The 12,324-nt window shown below is 39.4% G+C and overlaps 1 protein-coding gene across 4 annotated transcripts in view; it reads left to right on the forward strand.

Moving 5' to 3' along the window:
- The first annotated feature begins 1,018 nt into the window (after positions 1-1,018).
- Positions 1,019-12,324, forward strand: part of GPHN (gephyrin) — a 562,178-nt gene continuing 550,872 nt past the window's right edge. For 3 of the 4 annotated variants that reach the window (XM_063088482.1, XM_063088484.1, XM_063088483.1), the window contains exon 1: positions 1,020-1,470. In XM_063088482.1, coding sequence (XP_062944552.1) covers positions 1,407-1,470 — 64 coding nt within the window. In that variant the 5' untranslated portion in view covers positions 1,020-1,406. Of the gene's footprint in view, positions 1,471-12,324 lie in introns of all 4 variants that reach the window. The other variant, XM_063088486.1, reaches the window with a different exon arrangement.

Genomic DNA, 12,324 nt, shown 5'->3' on the forward strand with positions numbered 1-12,324 from the left:
CTATATGTCTGTATATATACACTAATACACATAATGGTTTTTTTAAATTCAGAAGTCGAAAGGGCCAGAAAGGAGGTAACTACTAAACCGACATAAAATTAACCACAGGTGATTAATAACACAATTTATGGAAGGCACATGGAAATAAATGGCAACACAAGCTATTTTCATGGCAATGTTATACCCCACAAATATTAAAATGAAACTCGATTGCCATGGCAAATGGATTGAGATTCAGGTGGAACAGACCCTTCTCGTTCTCTACGTAGACTGATGCTTTTCACCTAAAAGCAGAGGTCGTGGCGAGGAGGGTTAAGGCCACAAAAACCAAGGGACAGCGGGAGCAAGAGGAACCAGATATCTCCACTCGGGATGCTCTGCCTCTGACTCCTAAGCTTCGCTGTGAGGATCGCCTTGTAGGTACTGACTTGGAGATGGGATCCTAACGCACGGGTGAGGCAGAAATCCTCCCTCAGGGAAAGCTGGCTGAGGAAACAAGCGGCTAAGATGAGGGGGGACAGGATCCTCCCTCTTCGCCCACGGCGGGCTGTCACAGTGGCCGCCGTCCTGCCACCCACGCAGCTTTCTAAGCCACTTCTAGGTTCCCCGGCGCCTTAAGTGGAGCGGCCGGCCACTCCCGAGAGCTGTGCGGGGAGGCCCAGTGTGCTGAACCTGCCGCTTCCCCCGCGATTCCTCAGTGAGGCTCCGTCGCCGGGGGAAGCCGGCCCGAGGCGACTAACCGATGAGCCATCAGGCTCGGCAAGGGATTGCTTCGGTCTGGGGGCTGGCCCTGCGTTCGTGCTTCACGCGCACCCGCTCCGCGTTCTCCCAGCCAATCAGGGGCTACTCGCGCCCCCAGGAGCGTCCCCCCGGTCCTGGTTAGGCTGGGCCGGTTCTTTCCCGCTACCAGTACTCCGCATCCAAGCTCTCACTCCTCCCATCACTATCCACGAGTTCCACGCCTCGGTGTAGCTCCGCCCCTGTTCCCGAGTCCGCCCCCGCAACCTCTGAAGCGTGTGCTCTCCTATCCCTTCGGTCTCCATTTAGCCGCCTTGAGTCTGGCGCTCCGGAAAGCGGTCCAGGTCTCTCCGGTCTCCCGCCGCCCTCTCCGCGCGCGCTCTCCCCGTGCGGCCACGGCATCCCCCACCCCCAGGTCGCCTCTTAGCCGGGCTCGGGGTCGCGCGCCCTGACTCCGCCCCCTCCCGCGGACCCGCGCACTCCCGGCGCGGCCTCTCCCCCACGCAGGCCACCAAGCGCTCTGCCCCCTCCCCCTCCTTTCCCTCTTGACTCGCGCTCCCCTGGCGCCCTAGCTCTCGCGCTCTCCGAGGCGAGCGCGCTCCCGGCCCGCGCGTTCCGGGCTCTGGCTTCTCCCGGCTCCTGTCAGTGCGGTGACTGCGCTGGGAAACATGGCGACCGAGGGAATGATCCTCACTAACCACGACCATCAAATCCGTGTCGGAGTCCTCACAGGTAACCGGGGGAGGAGGTCCGGGACTGCCGCGGCCGCTGTCCCCAACTTGCCTCAGGCTACTAGCCTGTGGTGGCTTTTCTCTGCGGCCTCGAAAGAAGGGAAGACTGAGGCGGGAGATGTGGGGTGGGGGGGTTGCATTTTACAACCGCTGAGAACGCCGGAGGTGGGGTGTTCCCGGGGGTCCGCCCGGGCGCTGGGGTCTGACCGTGGGATGTCAGGCCCCAGCGCCTTCGCAGCCGAAGTCCCTGGCCCCCGGGGACCGAGGGGCCGGTGCGGCGGTCGCTGCGGGGCTCCGCGCTGCCTGTGCAGGCAGCGGGATCCCGCTCCGCAGTCTGAAGCACGCCCTCTCGGTTGGCCCGGGCGCATCCTCCGCTAATGCTTTTCAGAGAGAGGGGGGAATCCCATTTCCACCCCTTTCCTCCCCACCCCTCCCCCCACCCGGGCGGTCCCACACCACTGTAGCTGTGCTTGCCCCGGGCACCGGCCGGACACGAGTCGGGTGTTCATCAGACGAAACTCTGCTCCGCCTTGGGCTGCCCCTCGCCAGCCGGGCATCCCCTCAGCCACTCATGGGACACCCCTCGCCTCTTCCGGGAGGTGGGGGATCTGCGTGTGTCCGGACCTTAGAAAGTGTCTGCATTCCGCCTTTCAGAGCTAAGGGCCCTCTGCCTGCCTCTCGGTTTCCTTAGCGAGGATGGGCTGCAGCCTGCGGCCGGCTTGAGAGGGAAGGATTCCCCCACTCGGACTCCTCTCTCCCCCTCCCTTGTGGGAAGCCCCTACCCTCACCCCCCGGTGGATGGTCCCGAGGCAGGTGAGGAGTGCACTTTTCCCGGGTCACGTTTCCCTCCCTCGCTGAAGCCTTGTGTGCTCTGCATGTCTGATTCCGTTGCGTTGTATTTGGGTAATATCCCTCAGTTCGGCGATAGGCAGTTGCTGCAGGGCATGCCTTCCAAGATGAATAGCAAGACGATTTGTAGGGGTTTCTGCTGTGATGTGTAATTGAGTAGCGAGGCGCGGGTTAAAGAACTATATTTGGAATCTGAGGGTTTAGTTTGGAGTGAAGGAAATCCAAAACTCAGTGATGAGATTTCGGAAAAAGAAGCGAGGTAGACGGGTATCCTAGTGTCTCCCCCACTTCTTTTTAAAAATTTTTTCCTTGTCAAATTCTGACAGGTTGAGATGGTGCTCGAGAAGGGACTAAATTGAATGAGACTTGCTTTTATTATTAGGTAGAAAAAATCTCCGAGAATGCCGGTAGATACTGAGAACAAAGCTTAATTTAGCTGCCGAGTTTTATGAAAAGGGGATATCCACCCCCTCCTCCCCCCACTTCTTCTCTTAGTGAACGGATTGCCTTTCTCAGGTATTTTTTTCCAGATATTAATGGTGAATTATTGAATTTTCCTCATCGAAAGCCCCTGGAGAAGAGAAACTTGTCTAAACCAGTTGCAGGGAAGGGAATCCCTTAAATCAGAAGATGCACTGCTTTCTTAGGGCTGAAACTCTTTCCTTCTGCGAAGATTCATTTATATATCAGAATTCTTAGAGTTGATATTGCTGATTTTCAAAGCATCTGATCAGGAAATGTGAAAGTGTATACCCTATATTAACCCTTAACTTGCACTTTAAATTCTAGCCATGCTTTGAAAATTAATAGAGTAGTGAGAGTGAAGTCTAATAGAAACCAAAATAATATCAGCTGTCCGTGGAAATGAAAGGCCATAGATGTTTAAAAGTTAAAAACCATAGAGGTATTTTTTAAAAGAACATATCTTTCTTTTGTTTATTTAAGATTTCCCTAATAGTTGTATTTAATGGATCATGTTAACTTGGTCAAGTAACATAGTAGATAGGGATCGTACAGAGTGCTTTGAAAGATGCAGCCCTTATAGGGTAGCCCCAGAAGTTATTTAAACTTTTTTGCTATGTGTTCGCAAGCTTACTGCAAAAGGAATTCCATATTCAGGTGGATTAGGAGCAAATGTGACCCACCTGAAGGGAGAATTTAGTACATTTACCAGAGTTGAGAAGAAACTGGCATTTTTAAGGGGAGTTGAAAGTCAGTGGCAACCTTACAAATAAACATGTAGTTGAGGATGAGGCTCTTGAGCAGAATAAAAATCCAGTGTAAAGGCCTTGAGAGGCCCAGGTGGATTAGATAGGTGGTATAGGCAAAATGTCAAGGAGAGAAGATAACTGACAGTGGAATTAAAGACCATCTGGAGGAGCTATCATGAGAATGAGGTACAGTAGTCTAGGGAGAAAAGTCTAGGGCCAGGAATAAAGATGTAGCTGAAGGAATAAAAAGGAAGCTACAGATGTGGAAGAAGTGGTAACAGAGGGCAATAGGATAAAATGGATATTCAAAGTTAAAAATAACTCTGGGGCTATTTCTTCTAAAATTATTGATATAAATATTGTCTATTAATGATAGAACCTGGAAACATGGAGAAGAATCAGAGGAAAGAGATCCAGATTTCAGTCTGTGAATAGTAAATTGTATTACAGACAGCTTAATTTCTATGGTCTTGATGTTACATGTGATTTGGGGGAAAAAACCTACAAAAATGAAGCTTTGTTGTACAATTTTGTATATTCTAGAACTTCAAGTAGTTCAGTTTTGCTCAGTAAAACTACATAGGTTACTATGTAAAACTTATAGTCTATGAAACTATCAGAAGTTATAGTACTTAAGTTTAGTTTTACGTAGTAAATCGTGTAGTTTTATTATGTAAAACTGAACTTAAGTACTATGATTTCATATTTAAGAAATTGGAGTTAGGAGGCCACACTTAAAACTGTGATGTTTTTAAGTTGTAATTTGTGGCTGTCTTAAAGGTGGAGGGCTTGTTTTATAAAATCTCCTTGGCATCCTTCACAAGGGTGACTTTTAGTATTTTATCTAAATCTGTTTTATAAAGATAGTGGAAAGTATGGTCTACCCACACACATCTTACAGTGTATTAGGTAGTATTTTGGTGAAATTGTATTGTCATTTCTAAAGTCTTTAATTGACTTCTTTGTAACATTTTCAGTTACCTGTTGAAAGGTAGCATTTGTGCATTGAAACTTTTTATCCACTAGATGTTTTTGTTATCTAAATTTCAGTTATGAATTTGGCAAGGATAGTACACAATCTACTGAAACTTCTCATCAAACAAATTAACTGTATTAGATTTTTGGAAAAATAATGGTAGAAAGGGAAATATTTAGCAAAGACTTTTTTTTTGCTTTACTATCTTGGATTATTTAGGACTTGGAAATAAGATTATCATGATTAATGTAACATGGATATTTTAGTTATACTAATTGTTTTTTTAATCAGGAAAATGAGAACATGTATGTATATAAAAATAGGATGTATATAGGAACATTTTATGTTGAAGATTATTGTCCATTTTTAAGAACAGTATCCTTATTAGTAACTGTCCTGTGTTGATTTGCCAGAAATGAAGGTTATATGGTCTTTGGTGACCTAAGGTCTAGTTTGTGTTTTTAATGTTCTCTACTTCTGTTACTATTTATATCAGGGACTAAAGACAGTGTGATAATGAACAACATGAAGCAAATAAACAACTATGCTGCTTCAAAACTAGAAACAAGATGTGGGGCAGATGTAAAAATTTTTTTTTTTTTAACAGCGTCAGTAGGAGTCAACAATTACATAGCAGGCCCACAGGGTGCTTTTTTGAAACAGTCAGTGAAATAGATAAAATCTATACTTCGGTAAATAGGATTGAACAAGTTGAAGCACATATGGAATTAGAGATGTTGAAAAACAGATCCTGAAAAAGAAAGTAATGAAACTACGAAGGATTTTTTCCTTCAAATCTGGGCAGAGAAGATAAATACTAAGGAGGAAGAAGATTATTTAACCTGCTTAAAAGTAATTGATAGTGTAGTCAATATGAATAGCATGTAATCTTACTTTAATTAAAAAAATTTTGAGCAACCTCTCAAAAAGCAAATGTCTAATGAAGTATTGCCAAGAAGTTCTGTCCAGGTTGTTTGATGAATTCATAACATACTTCATATTAATCAACTAATTTTAACTAAGTAGACCTTGTTGAAAATTTTGTGATTAAAATAAACAACCCCTAACAACTTTTACAGTAGCTTTGCTAGTATTTATATAATTTGAAAGAGTGGAATTAAATTTGCTGTACTTAAAGAAAAATTCTTAATTTGGAAAATAAAGGAGCAAGGAAATGAGACGTGATGAAGTGTTATCATAATTTGTGCCCTACTTCTCAAATTGGGATATATGGCATTGTATCAAAGGATACTAGAAGGCTTAGCATCTAAGCTGTCGGAACAAATATGATAGTTTTTGAAATATCAATTTTATTGAAGAGTATGTAATTTAAATCACTTTAATATTAAGATAAGCATGAGTGAATTAGACACAGTATAGAATTCACATGAGCATTTAAGATAAAATCAGAAACTTCAAAGAAATTTCAAGTGAACCCATTATGTAACTCCAGACCTTCTCATTTTACTGTTATTGGTACTCTGGCAAAAAAATTGAAGGAGCCCTGAGTCATAGAAAACTGGAAGACCCATGTTCTACTTCCAGTCTGGCTAGGAAGGGTTTATAAACTTGAGCATATTACTTAACTCTGTGTCTCAAATTTTCTCACCACTAAAATGCAGGAATCATTCCTTTAAAATCACTTTAGGCTCTTATGGCAATATATGTTTCTATCCTTTAGCATCCTGACTAGCTGCAAAGAGAAATATAGTATATTAGACTTAATTTGTTTTTGTTTTCATAGTAGGAATGGTTATGGGGGATGGGGTAGGTTATACATCAAAATGCAAGGGAATAAGAAATGGAAGAAAAGATAAAATTTTCTGAGATTAGTTTCTGTCATTATAAACCAGAGGAAAAAATTTAAATTCTTTTTTTATTAAGACATTTTTGTGGCATTAATCTTTCTGTTACTGGTAGTCTTTACTTAGTTTCAGACTCAGCTCAAGCCTCACTTCCTCAACAAAATCTTTCCTAGGAATTATGCTCTTCAACGATGTCTTTTTTTGTTTTCCTACAGTGTTTATAAGTGTTGTCTGTACCTTGTAATCATGTTCATGTAGGAGGCTGCATGGTGTACTTAAGGAAAAAAAAGAGTTTGGAGTTACACAGACTTGGCTTTCAGACCCTGATTTACCGTTTATTTTGGAAAGTCATTTAACCTCTCTGAATTTCAGTTTCCTTCCTCAAAATAAAGATGGCGATACCTGTTTCACAGAGTTTTAAGAACCAACTGAGATAATGTATGTGAAAATGCTTAACATCTACAAGGGTACTTCAAAAAGTTCGTGGAAAAATAGAAGTAAAAGATGATATGAATTTTTCCACAAACTTTTAAAAGTACTCTAGCATGTCTACTTTGTATGTTGCTTTAGAACAATCTGCTAGCAGTTTCATGTATACACATCTTACTCAAAGTAAATTTTAAAGTTCTTGAAACAGGTGATGTTGTTCTTTGCTTCTGTTGTCCCCTTTTATCATAGTACCTATTAATGAAGTAATTGCATAGAGGGTATTTAATTAAAAAGTTGGATGGTGTGAAATTTATATAGTGCCTTAGGAAGCAGTTACTCAGGAACATTTAGGTAAACCATAATTCTGCTATTATTACTAAAATGACAGCTCAGGTAGATGGGGTGAGGTTGCATATTTTTTAAAAGATATATATTCATGGTAATAGGATGATGTTAATTATGCTGTATGTTTGAGATGTTTTATAGTATCAAATTTCATATATTGCTTTAGTTGATGGGCATAGTTTGTATGAGAATTATTTGAGTAATGGAATTTAATGTCATCTTAAAAACTGAAGATGTGAAATTATAGGTTAAAAAAATTCTGAAAATGCTGTTATGTTGAAGGTTAATTCTGCTGGTCAAAGTGGCACTGATAGGAGTCCAAAGTTATACCTTCTCTGCCACTTTTGAGACACTCAACCACACTTTACCTCACTTTCCTCAGCTTTAAATGGGGGTAATTATGCTTACCTATTGGCTTAACGTGAGGAACAAATGAAATAATGTATTCACTATTCAACACCTACTGTGCTCCAAGACCTTGTGCTGAGCAAAGGATACAGTAGTGAATAAGACAGACTCAGTCCTTATTGTCGTGGAGCTTATATTCTAGCACTAACATGAAAACATTATTCAGTCAGGTTGGATATTAACAACTTGATGCTTCATTTATGTTGCATTTTAAGGAACAAAGTGCTTCTATATTTTATTTTTTATGTAGATAACTTAAGTACAAACACCGAAACTTACATCAAGCCATTTTTGATCCAAATTTTTAAAGCACTACACATTTCTTGCTTCTAAGAGAGAAGATACTGAGCATGATTAATTTTTTGTTTAATCAAGTTTAAATAATGATAGCTAACAATTATTGAGCACTGATATTTTCTGTTTATGCTGAGCACTTTAGATATGTTATTTAATTTTTATGTCTTATATAAGGTACTATTTTATTCTTCTTACACTGATTGAGTAGTAGAGAGGTAAATAACTTGCTCAAGATTACATCTGTGGCAGTGCCATGATTGAAGCACAGGTCTGACTGTGCTTAGCAATTATATTCTTAGATTCTATTCTGAATATCTGTTTTTGTGTAGTGTGATAGTATAGTTCTAGAATGTATTAGCATTTCACTTGTGACTTTACACACTTGCCCTTCCCCTTCTCATTTTTTTTTTTTTTTTTTTTCTCTGACTGGTAAGGGGATCCCAACCCTCGGCACTGTGTGGTCTGCACCACGCTCAGCCTGTGAGCGCACCGGCCATCCCTATATAGGATCCGAACCCGTGCCTTGGCGCCTCCTTCTCATTTCTAATCTACAGTATCATTGGGAAGCATATAAACAACTATGCTAAGAATTAAATATGATATGACATTCAGTTAGACTTGAAGTGAAGGTCTAAAAAATAAGTGTTTTCACTTTTGGGTTCAAGGCATCAGAGTATGAATGTCTATTATTATAATAAATGGTTTTACTTATTACTTTGTGATTTCAGGATCATGACTAATTGTATCTGCCTGATGCTGAAATATTAATGCTGAAACTTGTAAAAGGAAGAGAACAAGTACAGTCTGAGTGCTAAGTAGAAATGAAGTGCTTTCTTTAATTCTCTATTTACTATTTTGGGGGTTTTTTTAGCATTAAGAAAAAAGTGCACTTGAAATTAATAATCTTTAAAGTCTAATTCAGGTTAAGAACCATTGGCTGTTTTGGAAATAAGAAATTGAATACAGTAAATACTATTTTCAGATGTAAAAAAAGATGAAGAAACATTTAAAAAGTATTATCCTCTCCCCCTTCTACATAAGAGTCAGTACTGAACATTTTGATTCTAATGCAAACTTTAAAAACTATGCTTTGATAAAATTAGTATCCATGTGGTAGAAGTTAAATTCCATGTGTAAAAGATCCTAAATTTTTAAGTCATGTTTTCAATTAACTTTTTTTTTTTTTTTTTTTTTTTACCGGTAAGGGGATCGCAACTCTCGGCATGGTGTGGTAGCGCACTGGCCATACCTATACAGGATCCGAACCTGCGTCCTCGGCGCTACCAGCGCCGCACTCTCCCGAGTGAGCCATGGGGCTGGCCCAGGTTTTTAATTAATTTTAAAAATGTATTAAGGTATATTTGTGTGTTTAAAAAATGTCATAATACAGAAAGGTAAAGCGTGAAATTAAGCCCCATCACCTTACTTCTCCAGTGTCTCTCTCTAGTGTTAATCACTTTTAAAATCTTAGTTTTTGTTTACTCTTCTATACGAGGGTACTTCAAAAGGTTCGTAGAAAAATAAAATTGAAAGATAATATTAATCTTTCCATGAATTTTTGGAAGACCCTGTGTATATTTCATATAAAACTCATATTTTTAGAATCTTAAGATTCAGCAGCGCTACAACTCTTTCTTATATGACAATACAGTAGTTGGTTAGAGTGGCTGTCCCCTTGAGATAAGGCATTCATTCTCCAGTTTCCTTCAGTTCCATTAAACCTATTTATATTATCTGCCTGACTCCTGTAGGAATTTGACTTTGTGATCCTTGCTCATATTCTGCTTTTTTCTCCTTCACTCACTCACTCTGTTGTATTTTAGATATCATTTTATATTAGTGAAAATAATAGTAAACTTTATTGAGAGCTTACCAAGTATAAAATACTTTCTAGAGCCTGTTACAGAGGCTATTAATTCATTTAGTCCTCATAATAGTATTAGTATTATCACCATTTTACAGTTGAGGAAATTGTAGCAGAGAGAGATTAACTTGCTCAAGTTACTGTGATAAGGGACCAGCCTGCAAGTTGAATCCGTGTAGTTTGTCCCTAGAGTGTAAGCTCTTAACGAGTACATTATATTCCTTCTTGGCATGTAAAAATTATTTTATAAAGATCTTTGAAGATTTTCATATATATCTGTATTAGTCACTTTCTGTTGCTTATAACAAAATACTCAAAACTGGGTGATTTATAAAGAAAAACAAAATTTGTTGCTTACAGTTTATGAGGCTGGGAAGTCCAAAGTCCATCTGGTTGTAGTGGCAGACCCAAGGGTCTCACATTGCAAGGTGGTAGAAGCAGAGAGACAGTTCTTCATGCACTGTCCTTTTAAAGCCCTCAGAACCATGCCTATGACCACCATTTTTAATCCATTCACTATAGCATGGTCCTACAATCTAATCACCTCTTAAAGGCCCCACCTTTCAATTACCATAATAGGATTTCCCACCCTCAACATTTACAGTGAGGATTAAACTTCCATGAGGTTGGGAGGACATCCAGTCTACTGCAACATCTTTCATTTTAATGGCTCTTTTATTGCATCATGGGTTATACTATTTTTGATTGGTCCTGAATTGATGGACATCGAGATTTCTAATATTCACTGTGACAAATGTTGTAGATAATAATATTGTACATTTATCAATATACATTTGTGAGTTTTTTATAATGTAAATTGAATTACTATAAGTACAATTTTGGGGTTAAGGGTATAAGAGTTTTAAAATTTTGATCAAAGTTAACACTTGCTTTCCAAAAAGTATGTACTAATTAATATTCCCACCTTTATTGAATATTAACTTCCTAATTTTTACAAATTCTTTTGAGGCATATCTCTTTCTTGAGTACTGTAGGCTGATTAAGACCCTTTTATTGCAAATGACAGATACTGAGCTCATAATTAGCTTAAGGGAAAGGGGAACTTGTTAACTTACATAGCCATAGAACAGAGAGGAGGAGCTGACTTAAGGGACTCAAACAATGTGATCAGGCAATTAATGTAATCACAGACTCTTCTCCTTTTCGGTGCTCTGTTTTCTAAGTATGTTGCAGGCAGACCTTGGAACTGGGGTAGGAGGAAGATGCAGGTTGGGAAATTATAATAACGGACAGTTTCAGTCTTTCTTACAGTTCTGGAAGCAGTGAAGTCCAAGATCAAGGCGCCACCAGATTCTTTGTCTTGTGAGGGCCGTTTCCTCATGGAAAGCACCTTCTACCTGTGTCCTCACATGGTGAGAGGGCAAAAGGAATCCCTCAAGCCTCTCTTATAAGAGGACTAGTCCCATTCATGAGGGTAGAGCCCTCATGACCTCATCACCTCTCAAAGGCCCCACCTCTTAAATACCATCACTTTGGGGGTTAGATTTCAACACACGAATTTCGGGGGGACACAGACATTCAGACCACAGCAGAGGGGAAAGGGAAGTCTTCAAAAGAAGAGGCATTTCTGCCACCAGAAGGAGAAAAGTGCTGTTTTCTAGAGGTTCCCTGAAGTCTTGATGACTTTTTGCTTTCTTCTTTTTTTCCCTAAGAATATAGTTTACTATATCTTCCTCCTTTCCTTTTTCTCTTGCTTCTTCCATGAAAATGCTCCTCTGGCAGACAATTTTAAATTAGAACCAGAGCAAGTTAGGGCATAACAATTAGTGGCTTAAATCCAGGACCCCTCTAATATCAAAGGTAGTTAATCTGTATATCAGTAGCAAATGATTGACTTAAACTTTTTCGTACTGTACATAATGATGTCTAAGGACATTTTGGAACAGTGGTATACATGTAATAGATAGTGAGATTTTACTAGTTTTTAAAACAGTGCTTTTATGTTGCTTTATTTTGAATTTATGATTAGCTATGAGTCTTTAGTCTTTTTCTCTACAAATCGATTCTTCCAATGGAATTCCCTAAATTTTGTTTGAGTAATATTTATTGAAATAATATTATAATAGGTATGTCATGAAAAGGTTTTTATAAGGTCAAATAAATTTGGAAAGTGCTACGTAATATATTTCTCCTTTTGGAGATTCACGGTATATTAAAGCACATTAACATATTAAAGATGTGAGTAATATTACAATTGTAGGTTCTCTTAGCCTTTATTTAGTTTAGTGTCTCCAAACCTTATTTGAAAATGGAACACTTTTTAAAGACACACTACAGAGTTCTGCTCAACACTGTAAATAATCTTTTAGAAGTCTGTGTAAGACCTTTATATTTATTCTTTTAATTTTTTGTGAAATAGTAGTTTTCTACAATAATGTTTACTGTGAAAATTAATTATTGTATCCTAGATCTGCCTTAAAAAATATTTTTCCCCAATTACTACCTCTCATTTTTTTTCTTTTTTTATACTAAAATGTCGATTGAATATATTCCTACTTTATTCACAAAATCTATGGTAACAAAGACTAGAAACGGACCAATTTTGATTCTATTACTCTTACATGGGAAAAGAACATTGGATGAAGTTCTGTTTTGGATTTTTTTCAGTGGGAGTTTTGTATCATTATCTATAAAGTGGAAAGTTTAGATC

Source organism: Cynocephalus volans, chromosome 3, assembly GCF_027409185.1.
Source record: "Cynocephalus volans isolate mCynVol1 chromosome 3, mCynVol1.pri, whole genome shotgun sequence".
Taxonomy (NCBI): domain Eukaryota; kingdom Metazoa; phylum Chordata; class Mammalia; order Dermoptera; family Cynocephalidae; genus Cynocephalus; species Cynocephalus volans.